Source organism: Rhineura floridana, chromosome 2 (genome assembly GCF_030035675.1).
Source record: "Rhineura floridana isolate rRhiFlo1 chromosome 2, rRhiFlo1.hap2, whole genome shotgun sequence".
Classification (NCBI taxonomy): Eukaryota; Metazoa; Chordata; class Lepidosauria; order Squamata; family Rhineuridae; genus Rhineura; species Rhineura floridana.
In genome coordinates, this window is record NC_084481.1 from 92,307,997 (window position 1) to 92,324,162 (window position 16,166).

Here is a 16,166-nt window from a genome sequence, read left to right on the forward strand (position 1 = left end):
CGACTCTATGAATCAGTGACCTCCAAGAGCATTTGTCATGAACCACCCTGTTCAGATCTTATAAGTTCAGGTCTGTGGCTTCCTTTATGGAATCAATCCATATCTTGTTTGGCCTTCCTCTTCTTCTACTCCCTTCTGTTTTTCCCAGTAGTATTATCTTTTCTAGTGAATCAGGTCTTCTCATTATGTGTCCAAAGTATGATAATCTCAGTTTCATAATTTTAGCTTCTAGTGACAGTTCTGGTTTAATTTGTTCTAACACCCAATTATTGGTCATTTTCGCAGTCCATGGTATGCGCAAAGCTCTCCTCCAACACCACATTTCAAACGAGTTGATTTTTCTCTTATCTGCTTTTTTCACTGTCCAACTTTCACATCCATACATAGAGATCAGGAATACCATGGTCTGAATGATCCTGACTTTAGCATTCAGTGATACATCTTTGGATTTGAGGACCTTTTCTAGTTCTCTCACAGCTGCCCTCCCCAGTCCTAGCCTTCTTCTGATTTCTTGACTATTGTCTCCATTTTGGTTAATGACTGTGCCGAGGTATTGATAATCCTTGACAAGTTCAATGTCCTCATTGTCAACTTTAAAGTTACATAAATTTCTGTTGCCATTACTTTAGTCTTTTTGACGTTCAGCTGTAGTCCTGCTTTTGTGCTTTCCTCTTTAACTTCTTTAAATACATTCAAAGCAGGAGACCATCTAGGGAGGCGATTGGACCCTTGGATGATAAGGAAGTCAAAGGTATGCTAAAGCAGGATAAGTAAATGGCAGAGAAGCTAAATAATTTTTTTTTGCATCTGTCTTCACAGTAGAGGATATAGGACAGATCCCTGAACCTGAACTAACATTTGCAGGAAGGGCATCTGAGGAACTGAGACAAATAGTGGTAACGCGAGATGAAATTGCTGGGTCTGGATGGCATCCACCCAAGAGTTCTCAAAAGAACTCAGATGTGAAATTGCTGATCTTCTAACAAAAATATGTAACTTATCTCTCAGATCTGCCTCCATACCTGAGGACTGGAAAGTGGCCAATGTAACACAAATATTTAAAAAGAGATCCAGTGGGGATCCCGAAAATTACAGTTCAGTTAGCTTAATGTCTGTCCTGGGAAAACTGGTAGAAAGTATTATTAAAGACAAATTAACCAAGAATATAGAATAACAAGTCCTGCTGAAGCAGAGTCAGCTTGGCTTCTGCAAGGAAAAGTCCTGTCTCACTAACCTATTAGAATTCTTTGAAAGTGTCAACAAGCATATAAATCGAGATGAGTGATCCAGTGGACATAGTGTACTTAGACTTTCAAAAAGCTTTCAACAAGGTACCTCACCAAAGACTACTAAATAAGTTTAGTAGTCATGGAATAAAAGGAGGTCATCTTGTGGATCAGGAATTGGTTAAGTAGCAGGAAGCAGAGAGTAGGAATAAATGGACAGTTCTCCCAATGGAGGACTATAGAAAGTGGAGTCCCCAAGGATTGGTATTGTGAAGTGTGCTTTTTAACTTGTTCAAAAACGATATAAAGTTAGGGGTGAGCAGTGAGGTGGCCAAGTTTGCTGATGATACTAAATTGCTCAGGGTTGTTAAAACAAAAAGGGATTTTGAAGAACTCCAAAAGGATATCTCCAAAGTGAGTGAATGGGTACTAAAATGGCAATGAAATTCAATGTCAACAAGTATGAAGTTATACATACTGGAGCAAAAAATCTTAATTTCACATATACGCTCATGGGGTCTGCTGGCGGTGGCTGACCAGGAATGAGACCTCAGGGTTGTAGTTGATAGCTCAATGAAGATGTCGACCCAGTGTGCGGTGGCTGTGAAAAAGGCAAAATCCATGCTAGGGATCATTACGAAAGGTATTGAAAATAAAATTGCTGATATCATAATGCCATTGTATAAATCTATGGTGTGGCCGCATTTGGAATACTGTACAGTTCTGGTCACCTCAGAAAGGATAATGTAAAGTTGGAAAAAGTTCAGAAAAGGGCAACCAGAATGATCAAAGGGATGGAGTGACTCCCCTATAAGAAAAGGTTGTAGCATTTGGGGCTTTTTAGTTTAGAGACAAAGCAAGTCAGAGGCGAGGTGATAGAAGTGTATAAAAATATGCATGGCATGAAAAAATTGGACAGAGGAAACTTTTTCTCCCTCTCTCATAACACTAGAACTCGTGCACATGCAATGAAGCTGAATGTTGAAAGATTCAGGACAGAGAAAAGAAAGTACTTCTTCATGCAGCACATAGTTAAACTATGGAATTTACTCCCACAAGGGGCAGTGATGACCACCTACTTGAATGACTTTAAAAGAGGATTAGACAAATTAATGGAGGAGAAGGCTATCAGTGGCTACTAGGCAGGAGGGCTCTGCCCTGCCACCATAGTCAGATGCAATATGCTTCTGAAAACCAGTTGTAGGAAGCAGCAGAAGGGGAGATTGCTGGTGCACTCAGGTCCTGCTTGTGGGCTTCCCATGGACATCTGGTTGGCCACTGTGAGAACAAGATGCTGGACTAGATGGCCATTGGTCTGATCCAGCAGGCTGTTCTTATGTTCTTATGTCTGACTTGGTATAAGGGAGCTTCCTATGTTTTGTTGCTTGTTATGCCCATTTATTGAGTGGAAAATTGGTTTAAGTGAAAAGGCCTTCTAACATTTGTCACTCCCCACATATTTTCACTTTTTGGTTTACATTGTAAATAAGCTCCCCAAAGTTCCTAGTTTGCAAAAAATATACGCATCCTGCTGGGGGCTGTCATGGGGAGACGGAGAAATAAATCCCTGTGGCAGCCTGGCTAGGTTGCTCTGCTGGAGGAAGGATGGAGTACTCCATCCCACACCTGCCAGACCATTCTCTTGTCTACACAGACTCTTGTCTACACATGCACTCACCTGGATGCAGTTCCTGGTCATCTATGGCCTCTAGGCAAGTGCTTAAATAAAATAGTTTATCTTGCATTTGAAATCAGATGTGTGTTTATTGGCACTTATAGAACTTCACAAATTAAACATTTATTTTGGCAGTGTTGCCCTTGTGCCTCCTTCTTGTATTGTCTCAGTTTTTCCAGGCCTGTCCATGCCAGCCTAGAACCCAGTTCAACTTTCCTGTGAAAGCGCTGTGGCTTTCAACTTTGGCTGAAGATTCCTGCTGATGTTTGCTTCCTCAGGAGATCCCACTTCAGAGCAGTGCTGAGCCCCTGGTCTTACACTTAGAAGGTGATGGCAGCCTGTACTTCAAACCCACATGTGTGGGCACCTCCTCCTCACGCACCTTCACCATCAAGAACTGTACCCGGTTACCCATGCTCTTCAGGTGGAAAATCCAGCAGTCAGACAAAAAACTCCTGTGCGTCCAGCCTGCTGAAGGGACTATACTGCCCAATGAAGCATTGGTGAGTAATTTCAAGCAATTGGATGGAAAGAAAGCACATCCTCCTTGGGCCTAGCCAAAGATACAAATGAATGCTCCCAATGCCACAGACAAATGCACTCACACATCCATGGTTCTGGAAGTCTGTAAGATGCAGGCAATAAAAGAGGAAGGTGGGTTGTCCTTGGGTTCCCCTGTATCTCTAGCAACTTGCTCACCTAGATATTGCATCCCAGGAAGGCACAGTGCTCTGACTCTCCCCCAGGCTTCTCTCTTGCATGTGATTTCAGGCTCAGACATGGACCTTCACTCCTGGTGAGCAGATCAAATATCTTCTGCGGAGTTGGGTGACAGTGTGGAGAGACCAAGAGATACTGGATGACAAGACCCCAAAGAACGTCCGCTATTTCCTGCGGGTTATTGGGGAGGGATCACTGGGCACCATAACAGTAAGTGACACCATCCTGGACAGGAGACTTAAGCATGACCATGTTATAGGAGGGCGGAAGCCCAATCACAGAGCTGCCAGTTTAAGCATATGCAGATGACACCCTGGCACGTATGGAAGCCTGGACTATATCGTATATATCTCTTGCAGTCAGTAGCACTACACAGCTGCCTCCTGCTAGCCATGCTGGATTGAATATCTGTTGTAGAGAGAATATTGGCGTATCTCCTGATGTTCTTCTCTTCCCTTCGTGTCTTAAATGCCAGGATATATTTGCATGGAATGTCCATAGTCTATGTTGCTTAATGGACCTGAACTATTTGTTTTGTCTTTGGGCTACAGGCACAAGAGGAGCAGGTAGATGTTGGTAACATCCTGGTTGGCAGCATGCAGTCATGTGAACTTAGATTATTTAATAACGGGGCCTGCTCTTTAAAATATATCCTCAGTGTGGAGCAGATGTTCACTGGACCATGTGACCCTGAGGAAGTTGCCAGTGACCCCTTAGGTATTTAATGGAAGTGCAGATCTTTTGTGCTTTGCAGCTGCTTGAAGCCTCCCCTCCATACTCACATCATTTTTATTTTTGTCTTTCTCTCCCATAGCAATAGAACTTGATCACTACAAAGGCACGATTCCTGCTCGGGGGAAGATCTTTGTGCAAGCAACTCTTAGGCCCGCACGCCAGTTGCGCTACACCTGGACAATCAATTACACCATTTCCACTCCCAAAGGTGAGAGAACGGGAACTGGCAAGTATGAAAGCAGCCCTTCTGCCAAGAATATTGTTAATCAGTGTATGTGTGCGCACGCGTGTGTGCGTGTGTGATTCCACACCAGATAAAACGGCTCCATCTGCTTCACTGCACATCAAACCTATAGAAAATGTGTGTGGCTTGAAGTTGAGTGATGTGGTATTGTAAAGTCTGGCCTGAACTGTGGGACTGGGAGGCACAGAGAGCTTACTTTTTGCTCATTGTGACCATCTTCCATCTGGAAACTTATGTCCTCACTGTGGGAGGCTGTGTGGATCCAGAATTGGTCTCCACAGTAACTTACGGACCCACCGCTAAAGACCTTACCCTGGAGGACAATCTTACTTGGCCATGAGGGATCACCAATGTCAATGGCTGCTGTCCTCCTCGGATGAATATCTGGCACTGGGATTGAGCGTCTCCCTTGTAAACCGAAGGGCTTTCTCTCACAATCAAGCAAAGTGTGTTCCCCAACCATTTGTGGAAATCTCCTTTAAATCCAGTTCACTGATGGTGATGTCATAAACCTCCACTAGTGATAGGCTGAGCAGAGAAGGGAATGGCTCTGTTGCTGTTCACCCAAATTATAAACTGGCATGTGCACTCCCAAACAAGAAGGGGGAATGGAGGGATTTAAAATGATACAGTGAGGGGGGTGCCTGCCTAATATCAATAGGGATAAGATCTTCTGCCCATCGAAGATGACAACAAGGGCAGCAGTGCTCTGCTTCACAGATCTTTTCATCACTTAAGTCAGGGGTAGGCAGCAAGTAGATCTGGATCTACCAGTACATCTCTGGGAAATGGTATGTAGCTGGGTAATTCGAAGTAGATTGGTAAGGATGTCTGACTCCCAGTTGTTTAACAATTGGAACACCAAAATGACGCACGCACGCACACACACACACACACCACATTATAGCTGAAATGAAGAAAGTAGGTAGTGTTCAGTTCTAGTACTCAAAACAAGTTCCTGAACTTAGAATTCTTTAATTCTTTTGCACCTGGAACTGGTTGCTGGTTCTCACACTTCCAATACAAAACAAAGTAGACCCCACTTGAAGCTTGAAGCCTGCCTTCCCCTGCTTTAATACTGATTAATAACCAGTAGGTGCTGGTGGCACTTGCAGAATAACATTCCATCCCGCAGTAATCCTAACAGCAATGGATGCATTATATGAAGCTGCTTTATATTGATTTGTACCACTGGTCCATCTTGTGCAGTATCTTAAGGGTTTTGGACAGGGATCTTTCCCAGTCCTATTTGGAGATACTGGGGGTTGAACCTAGGACCTTCTGCTTGCAAAACATGTACTGTAGCACTGAGCTATGGCCCCTTCCACACACATTTCCCCAGGAACAGTGTTTTATGATCTGTGTGCTAGAAAAATGCAGTGTATTTGCAATAGAAGAACAGCCTTGAGGGAAGACTTACAGAATGCAAATGAGGGGAAAGGAAGGCTATAAAATAATCATCTGGTGGAGGTATCAAGTTTTACTTATATGATGTCTTATCATAAAGTCTGTTTTGTGTCTCTCCATGCAAGCCACAAATCCTCTTGGGGAAAAGCAGCCAGTTTGTTGTGTGATAGCAACAGGCGTCTATCCATCCATCTGCATCACTGATGCCTGTGGGACAGGAAGTGCCTGTGGCATCAGTAAGCTGCATCTCTGGCGGCTTTTCTCTTTGGAGACTCTGAACCAGTATCTGGAGCGAGATCCAACACCACAAGAACTCACCTTCAGAGTGCCTACCAGGCACAGGTAAGAATATTAAATCTTACACCAGCCACTAAACTTCTAGTTCCTCTGCCCTCCCCCTTCATATATAGGAATACTCTTGATTTCCTCACAGTCTGACATGATAGCTTCCTTCCTTTTTCTTTTCTGGCAAAGAAAACACTAGAAAATACGATATGAGTGCAAGCCAGACTAGGGATTTGCAGCCCCACCAAGGAACACTCCTTTTGCATGGATTTTTCTCTCATCCCATTTCTCTTCAATATGCAGCACACAACGAATCCCTCCAGTTTACACTCCCGTCATGTTGGATTTCAACTTTGGTGCAGCTCCTGTTGGATGTGTACCCTCTGTGGTTGTGCTGATGCTACAAAACAGTGGAGCGATACCTGTGAACTGGTGAGTAATCCCCAACCAGGGAATTATATAGCCACGAGAGTAGCTGTATACTATAGCCAGCATGGATTTTTTGCATTCCGCAATGTTAAATTGAAAATTCCCCCCATGCCATTCTGCTGCTTCCCATAAGCTCATTTCAAAACAAAACCTTACAAAACTTGTAGTCCTGAACTCAGAAATGCTTGCTTAATAACCCTCTTAAGTTTTCATGGCGATATACAAAACACTCAGAGAGAATCAAGAGTTCAAAGTGTAAAACAAGAGGAAAAATCCAGACCCCTGTTGGACTTTTTTCTGTCAGTGGCCTCATAATTTGTTGAAATTAATTAAAAATCAGCCATGTTCACAGATTACCTGTAATCCTTTTACTGACCTTGGCCCCATACTCTGACCTTCATCTTCTGCAGTTTAAAAGTTAAAAAAATGCATTGCTGATTTGTAATTAATTTAAGAAATTTAACATTGGAGTTGATGATAAGCATGGGTGTGCTCAGTAAGAACCAACTGTCCGTGTTCTAAAACCAGACTTGCAGCTGTTTGGCTTGGCTTATCAGCGGGCCAAACCCACACCAGACATTTATTCCACTTGAAACAGTTATGGCTTCCCCTGAAGAATCCTGGGAAGTGTAGTTTGTGAAGGGTGCTGAGAGTTGATAGGAGACTTCTATTCCCCTGACAGAGCTCCAGTGGCCAGAGTGGTTTAACAGTCAGCCTCTCTTCTGGGGATTGTAGTTCTGTGAGGGAAATAGGGCGTTTCCTTCTTTGGGGGAAGCCATGACTGTCTAAAGTGAAAAAAAGGTCTGATGTGGATGTGGCCAGGGACAGCTTTGGTTTAAATTTGGGTGGGAGATTACATGTGCCTGCTGTAGAATGACAAGGTGGGGGAAACCCTGAAAAACAATGATACTGTTACAATGTTTTCCTTTTGGAAAGGAAAGGGGCTTCCCCTCTTCCCAGTGACCACCCACCCAATGCTCAGAGGCACATGTTACCAAATTCTTCCAAGCTACACAGGAAGTGGATTGGACTGTGAAAGACCAACCCAAGTTGTGTTTGCCTTTTTACAAATTTGTAGGGCAGTACAATATCTCAGACAGAAGGTCAGGTCTCATGCTTCCGTGGTTCATTCACTATAGATGCCCAGTTTCCCTACTTTTTAACGTTTGATAGAAATATCTGTTGGCTATTGAAGGCACATAACACACACAAACACATAGGTACATTCTTAAACTGCAAGGGTTTTTTTGCCTATTAGTGAATATTTATAATAGCCATGTAGAACTCTTGACAGCAGGCATCCAGAATATTTACACTAGCAGAAACTTTATAGCTCAAACTTATAGAGGCCTAGTGTCCAATACTCTGTCTGGCACTTCATGACAGGTCAAACAAATATCCTCACAGTGCAGACATGGCTTATGGGAAATTTCGTCATTCTCTGCAGATGAAACAAAATCTTAGTCCTTAAGGTTGAACACCAAAGTCAGGATTATTCAGACCATGGTATTCCCAACCTCCGTGTGTGGATGTGAAAGTTGGACAGTGAAAAAAGTGGATAAGAAAAAAATCAACTCATATGAAATGTGGTGTTGGAGGAGAGCCTTGTGGATACCATGGACCACGAAAAAGACAAATAATTGGGTGTTAGAACAAATTAAACCACAACTATCAATAGAAGCTAAAAAGATGAAACTGAGGTTATCATACTTTGGATACATAATGAGAAGACCTGATTCACTAGAAAAGACAATAATGCTGGGAAAAACAGAAGGGAGTAGAAAAAGAGATGGATTGATTCCACAAAGGAAGCCACAGACCTGAACTTGCAAGATCTGAACAGGGTGGTTTATAACAAATGCTATTGGAGGTCCCTGATTCATAGGGTTGCCATATGTCATAATCAACATGAAGACACATAACACACACACAAGGGTGCAGAGAGCATTTTTTGAACATACAGATAAAGCCTCTGTTAGGACTGCTGGTGACCAGAATGTAGGTTTTTGTACACCACGTGACTCCTTGCCCTTCTTTATAGCACAACAAAATCTTTATACAATGAAGTCAGGGAATGTGCATGTTAGGAGAAACATCTTAACAGTAAGAGCAATTCAACAATGGAACCAATTACCTAGGGTGCAGGTGGGCTCTCTCTTGCTAGAGACCTTCAGACAAGAGGCTGGAGAGCTATCTGCTGGGGATGCTCTAGCTCTCTATTTCCTGTATCAGTCATTGGGTTGGACTAGGTGGCCTGGCATCTACGAAGTGCTTTATACGTAGCTTGAGTTGTTGCAAACATCCTCAAGCATCTGGATCTGGCTAGGGTCAGAGACAGGAGGCTGACTTGACCTGAATGGACCATTGCTCCCATCCAGTATCTGGAGGCAGAGGTGAGGGCTGCAGACCAATCTTAATGGGCATAATTGAAGTGTATGTGTTTGTAGAGACAAGGGATTATAATTGGCAGAACTGTGGGTCAGGCTGTGTGCATGCCACAATTCTTCAGGAGCACAGGATGGGCTGCTTTCTTGATGATCAAATCTTGATTATCTTTGCTTTCCAACTGTAATATGTGTTTGTCTCCCTCTCTTTTGTTTTGCTATGACTGCTTCCCAGGGCCTTTCTGTTTCCTTCTGACCAGAGGATTGACATGGAATACTGGGCAGAAAGTGCAGAATTTGACCCCAGTGAGCTGCACCAGATGCGGGTCCAGGATAATCAGCTTTTTACCATTTCTCCCAAGGCAGGAAAGCTTCTTCCAGGGCAACAGCAAATTATACAACTATCCCACAGGTACCCACAAACTATAGTTCCTTTCTTCCCTTTATAGAAATTGATCCCAAATCCCAAATGAGCTCCTGTACCAATTCAGGTCCACTAGCACAGGCCCCAGTGTGTATGAGATCTACTGTGCTGGGAAAATGTCATAGTCATCTTAAGTATGAAATCCAGGCAGGACTAGTAATCAGCCACCAGCATGGACATATCCTGGGCTCCATAAAACAGAAAAACTGCACTTATTCTCTTTTTCCCAAAGCCCATTTTTTGATGTCCTGAATTTGTAAAAACCAAGGCATTTCTAGGTGGACTTAGCATAATTCTTTCCCATCCAAACATGACTGTCCTTCTGCCAGGGAGGTTTTTTATGCAACCATGCAGGGAAATGAGTTGTCCGTAATGTGTTTGAGGCAGGATTCTCTAGTTTAGAGTTTGGAACCATTTCATATATGTGTGTTTCTGATACTTGTATTTGTTTTCCCCCCACCAGACATGATTTCATTGGCACCGACCGGCTCCCAGTCCTGCTGAAGATCTCCCATGGTCGAGAAATTCTGGTATGATCCTGGACTGAGAGGTTCAGGAACTGTCCTCACTGAGGAGGATGTATACTAAAGTCAGTACCAGACTTCTTTATTGGCTACTCTTGAACAGGAGCACTGAGTGTTTTTTTTTTGTATTCTCACCCTGCATAACATATCCAAAAACGATTACTCTTCTTTATTCCCTACTACTCTGCACAGTATGGCCACACTGATGGCAGAATCTTCTCTTCAGCAACCACTTCTCTGAAAACAGTCCTCTCATTTCCATCTCTCTGAAGCCTGTCTTTTTCTTCTGACAGAGACCTTGCATTTGGTTCACATCCTGTCTAGATAACAGACCATCAATTTTGGGTATAGCCTTTGTGGGGGGTGAAGGACAGATTATTCCTCCCAAGCATAAATGTGAGCCAGTCCTTTTATTCCTATCATCTTCCCTTTACACCATTAGTGTTTTCTCCATCTGGTTGGCTTCAAATTCTGATCTTAGCTTGCCTTTCCTGTTTTTCCCTCTTTCCCCTAACTTGTCAGATAGAGTCAAAGTCACCTTGTGCTCCAGTGGGCGCCTCTCTCATGGCCCACTGAACCTCCACTAGTGCCAATTGCCCTTCCAAGAGTTCCTGTGAGAGGAATGTGTTCCATTATCCGTTATTTTTCTTTCTCTCCCCCACTTTTCAGGGACTGTTGTCAGCTGAAAATCCAACCTGTTGAGCAGGCTATGAAAACACAAGGCTTAACTGTGCCTTTGTGCGAAGTTTTTGGCCTTGGCTCAGGCCATTTGGCACAAGTCTTGATGGCTGCCCAGTGGGAGAGCTGAGTGCAGAAGTCCTAGCTGGAGGGCATGCATCCTATTTAGCCAGGTGGCCAGGAACTCTTAATGGGTGTGTTCCATAAAACTCTTCAATGGGAGAGTTAAAGAGGAGAATTCCTGACAATGCTGCCAAGCTGTTCCCTGGAAGTTATACTGCTTAAACTTTTTATCATGGATGAGAGCAAAAGGCATCTCATTTCATGCTGTTACGCTTCTCTCTGCATTGCTTCTTTGACTGAAACAAACCCAAGATGCCTTGTGCACTTGTAATTTGTGTGAGTGTGATATGTGTGGTACAGACTAAGAGCCTATTTTCCCCCTTTCCCATTATCTCACATCTGCAGCTGAATTTTATTGGTGTGACATTGAATCCTGAGCGCCTCTACATTCACTTCACTACAACCAAGCATTTATTCACACCCATTGCTATTGGCACTTATGACCCTCCTAAACAGGTGAGGCATCAAAGTCCTTCTACCACCTCCCTTCTTCCCAGGCTACAAACAGAATGTTGGAAGGCAATGAGGAGCAAAGGGAGTTAACGGGGGGGGGGGGGAGCCTCCCAAGAGAAGGAATTCAGCCTAGGACAATAGGAGGCAGGGGAAACTTCATGCTGTGGCTGAGGATGGTGTTACAAATTATGAGGCAACCTTGGGATTTCTAGCCCTTATAAGGCTAATGAAAGCTTAGGGGCATTTGCAAGTGAGAATTGCCCCTTCAAGTGCTACACCAGACTGTTTTTAATGCATTTTCCCCAGAGATTGGAAATGCTTGACTTGGGGTGGAGGGAAATGTTGGAGGGGCATTCACATGGGAGCATCAGTGGGCACAAGAATGGTTAAGGCCCCCACCTCTCTCCTGCTAATTTTCTCCATAAATGTCCCTCCACTCCTGCACTTAATTTTCCTTTACAAATAGGGGTGTGGCCTGAGGCAGTGCCCTGCAGGGCTAGACAGCATTCAACAGTCCATGTTTGGAAAACGTGTGGCATTATATGGTCATTTATCGGACATTCTAAATGATCTAGTTTGTTGCAGAACCTGCTGCATCCTGATTTCATCCAGTCCATTTCATTTGCACATGGCAGAAAGTGATGTAAATAAAATCTTGCAAGTAGAATCCTTGTCACACACCATTTTCCTGAACTGTCCCAAGGATTCTGACAACATACCAGTGATTGGTTAGTTGTCACTGATGATATAATGACCCTGTTATAAACACCTGTGTTGATAGATAACTTTGGAATTGTGTTAAGGAGTAACATTAATGTTAAGATTGTAGCTGCCAAGATTAGGTTTCTTCTAATGGGGATTACATTGTAGGACACCCAGAAGGAGCCGCACCAGATGGAGAGACTGGTGGTCCATATGAGGATCTTGGTAGACAATGCTGACCAGACTTTATCCAGTAAAGAAAGTAGTTCTAGCCTCTCTCTTCTTGCAGATCTATGAACTGTACAATGGAGGTGCCACAAGTGCAGTGTATGAAATCCAGGTGGATGCTCTGACACAAGTACAGGAAGAGAATTACCATCATGCAGTGTTTGTTTGCCTGAACCCAAGGGGAGAGATTGGTCCAGGCTTGACAGCCCATACCGAATGGATCTTTTCGCCACTGGAAGCCAAAATGTACTCGGTGAGGCTGTCATCTTTAAGAACAAGCACTTTCCATTAGGAATTTGTATCCCATGGCATTCCTATCTAGGCAATTAGAACTTGCTTCTTTGACTGTTCTTATTCAAAGGAGGTGTGATACATTCACATCTTGTTCATTGTTGCATAACTCCTGTTGGGGCAGCAGCTTCTTGGTCCTTACAACTTTTAACCTGTTGCCACTACTGATTTCACCACACTGGCCCCACTGCTGGCTCAGATCTGCATTGTGGTGTGAACTGCTACATATGGTTGCATATTGATACAAAGGTGATGTGCAACTAACACTCTTTTAGCTGAGAGCCTTCTATGCATAGTCAGCCCAAACAAGCCCCAGCTGCATTTTAGCCTTTGCATGATGATGATTATTTATTAAATTTATATCCCACCCTTCCTCCCAGAAGGAGCCCGTGATATGCTTCCCAACACTCTCAGTAACAACTTAACTTCTCCTTTGGTGGCGGGCAGGGTCCTTGTTGGTGTTGTGCCTCTTGAAAAATAGACCTCACTAGATGTGTGTTCCTGTACAGGAGAGGGGGAGTACGCAAACACTAGAGAATAAAAGTGGGAAAACACTCTTGGTTTCTGTGCTCAGTGGCCTATCAAAAGTAATGGGATTGATGAAATTTGCTTTGAACTAAATTTAGCCTAGGTTTAATTTGCAGTAGGATTCAATCCCGAAATCTTTTCCCAGGATCAGCCCTGGCATGTGTAAAAGAGGAGATTATTATTGAGGAAGTGAAAAGCACGCTTGCCTTTCTAGGACAGAGCTTGTAAACCCCGGTAGCCTTGTTTTTAGAAATTAACTACTGATTGAACCTGACCCCAATGGACTTATGGCTTCCATATGGAAAATGTCTCAGCAAAAGGTGACAGTCCTATTTTGCTTCTGCCTCTCCTTGCTTTGCTAATCCTCTTGGGCTCTGGCATGCATATCCTTTCCCCAATTTAGCTAAATACGGAGTTTAGCTCTGTGCCCCAATCTGAGCTCACAGAATAGCTGCTGTGCCCCAAACAAGGCAGTTTTTTTCACTTATTAAACCCTAAAGCAGAGTCCTCTCAGCTGCAGTTTTTGTGTTTCGTTTTCTGCTTAGGTGGACGTGCCCATCCACATCCTTGATGGGGACTGTGCTCTGATTACCTTCCAAGGCATAGGCTTCGATCCACATGTTATGGGAGAGACAGCACAATTTGACAAAGTAGTGTCTGCTGCAACAACACCAGCTTCTGCCAAATTAGGAGTGCCTGGCCTGGTAAGTATTGGAGGATATTGTGCTTCCAGTGTGGAAGGTGGAACAGAGATTTCAGATTGCTAGAGAGAGAGGAAGGGAGACTTTGGCATTGGGAGAAACATTCTTCTCTGTATAGCCGTGTTTTATGTTGAGTAACCTGCCCTTCAAGAACTATAATGGTGCTATTGGTGCAATTGGTTAATTTCAGCTGGGCCTATGCATCTTGTGGTCCATGACACACAAAACCAGTGTTGTTTTTTCAAGCACCAGGCAGGCAACAGTACTGAACTATCATACTGCATATGTTTCTAGGGCTGCATGGTTGTGCATACCTATTAGGTTGTGATATGAATCGCATCATCTTCTATGGATCAGTTTTATACTGGATGAGCCATCTCTAAAGTTTGCCCTGTGCTGTTGTCTGCCAACATGCAGTCAGGTTGCAAGATCCTAAATAATGCTATTTTATTTTTGATTTCGCTGCAAGCTTGATTTGTGATTGTTTATTAATTTTATGATGCTGTTTGATTTGTTTGTTTTAAAATGTTACCTTATTCCTTGTTGAACTATGATGTGCCCACCAACAAGGAAGAGTAGCAATAGATTGGTGATCACTTCAAGAAGGCAATTTTTAAAATAATCCACACTTTTTGAGAATTAAATTATGCTTGTTTGGTAATCCATTTAAAAGGACTTTCTGTTTCTGGCACTGCCCCAGATGCTAAGGGAGGCCACTGGGGTGACACACTGTGCTCCTTTGGCGGAATTCTGTGGCTAGCTTCAGATGTTGCAAGTGTGGTGTTATGGCTGCTAAAAATAAACAGAACAGTTCCGCATTGTGAGGAATCCCTGCCACAGCCACAATGTTTGGAAAGGAAAAACCACATGGATCAAATGTATTACATGATAGAGTCCAAATGCCAGAGCCAGCAGTCCCTGTGGGGTTCAGCACTGATGTGGGGATTTAGCTCACCAGTGCCCACACTTGCTGCTGATAAACATTATGGCTATGGTGTGGAGGCCTTACTATGTGGAGCATGTTACCAGTGTTGAAACATGTGAAGTTTGTCTACAATATGACTGTCTATTATAATGACCTATTATAAATTCGACAGTAGTGAGGTTCTGCACCTGAGGTTCTTTTTTTCAGTGAGGCTTAAATTTTCCTAAAAATACATTCACTATGGATGCAGTAATGATGATAGATTAGCAGACCCATCTCTTTTTGGCAAAAGCAGAAAATGGGGTAAAGGTGGTACGTGTTGCTACCACCATGGCTTTCTCCCTCCTCTCTGGGTAGAGAAGAACTGGGGACACACTAGGTTGCCCTGTTAAAATGGCTGGCTTTTGGACCTATTTTGTGTGTTAAGTAAGAATTACTGAGATGTCAGTGGGAGGCTTTTGGTATTCCAGTTAAATCCTTGGCTTAAGCCCTATCAGCAGTCTTCTCATTCTGTCCTTCCATACCAAGGCCTCCTACTCAGAAAGAGTTGCTGCAGTGGGACACTATCAATAGCCAAGAGAGTGAGAGAGGCTGTTATCATCAATGTGTATTTTTTAGTAATGTTTCATGGACATAATGCTACCTAAAAACCTGCCATTCACTACGGGCACTGGTACCACTGTGAATGAGTTAGCTTCCTTCCAGTGGGAGGGTGCAGAAAACAAGAGATCCCATCGTGTTAGGATAGGGGATCACCCTCTGTTTATCTTCTTTCCAGACAGTGTACTTATCTCAGCCCCGGATTTGCTTTGGCAACATCCCAGTCTACAGCAAATGCAGCCGTCTCTTTTTTCTCAACAATGACTCCAAGAACGAGGCCATCATTTTTGCTTGGCACACTGGGACTTCCAATGCCATGGTGGTGAGCACCATCTGTCTGATTGCTCTTGGTCCTCTCTGGCAGCCTTCCAGCTCTTGTATCCTTTCCATTCCCACAGTTGCTGCTTACAAACTTTCAAGACCTTCCCCAGGCTGTGCCAAAACAGTTGGTCAACCTGGCTTCATTATTGTTGGATAAACAACAAAACAGGGCTGGGGCACAAATGGAAAGACCCTCCAAAGGGTAAACAAGAGATGGTATATGCGTGTTAAAGAGAGAGAGAGAGATGGTACTAATTGTAGTGCTATGGTTCAGCTTTAACCATGCATGTTCTACTGTTGTGGCTTCTCCCACTGTGATGCTGGGGCACTGAAAGCCACATGCTCTCTTCTCCCAATCAGTTTTCACAGATTTGAGGTGTGGGCCTGTTTCCAGAGTTGGAAGTTGTTGCCCTGAAAGCATTTTGGTGGGGATGCATTGTGCACTGCTATACACCTGACATCTGCTGTATTTGATTTCTGTTTTGTACATCTCTTTGTGATTCTTTTGAATACAAAGCAATTAATAAATTTTCTAAACAAACAAACAAACAAGCAACCAACCA

The 16,166-nt window shown here is 43.5% G+C and overlaps 1 protein-coding gene across 2 annotated transcripts in view; it reads left to right on the forward strand.

Moving 5' to 3' along the window:
• CFAP65 (cilia and flagella associated protein 65) overlaps positions 1 to 16,166 on the forward strand; it is a 46,957-nt gene that overhangs the window by 20,766 nt on the left and 10,025 nt on the right. For both annotated transcript variants that reach the window (XM_061609337.1, XM_061609336.1), the window contains exons 14-25: positions 3,180 to 3,404; positions 3,673 to 3,831; positions 4,173 to 4,338; positions 4,436 to 4,564; positions 6,133 to 6,349; positions 6,596 to 6,724; positions 9,341 to 9,517; positions 9,993 to 10,059; positions 11,200 to 11,310; positions 12,299 to 12,490; positions 13,602 to 13,760; positions 15,461 to 15,604. In XM_061609337.1, the coding sequence (XP_061465321.1) occupies positions 3,180 to 3,404; positions 3,673 to 3,831; positions 4,173 to 4,338; positions 4,436 to 4,564; positions 6,133 to 6,349; positions 6,596 to 6,724; positions 9,341 to 9,517; positions 9,993 to 10,059; positions 11,200 to 11,310; positions 12,299 to 12,490; positions 13,602 to 13,760; positions 15,461 to 15,604 (1,875 nt within the window). The remainder of the gene's footprint in view (positions 1 to 3,179; positions 3,405 to 3,672; positions 3,832 to 4,172; positions 4,339 to 4,435; positions 4,565 to 6,132; positions 6,350 to 6,595; positions 6,725 to 9,340; positions 9,518 to 9,992; positions 10,060 to 11,199; positions 11,311 to 12,298; positions 12,491 to 13,601; positions 13,761 to 15,460; positions 15,605 to 16,166) is intronic.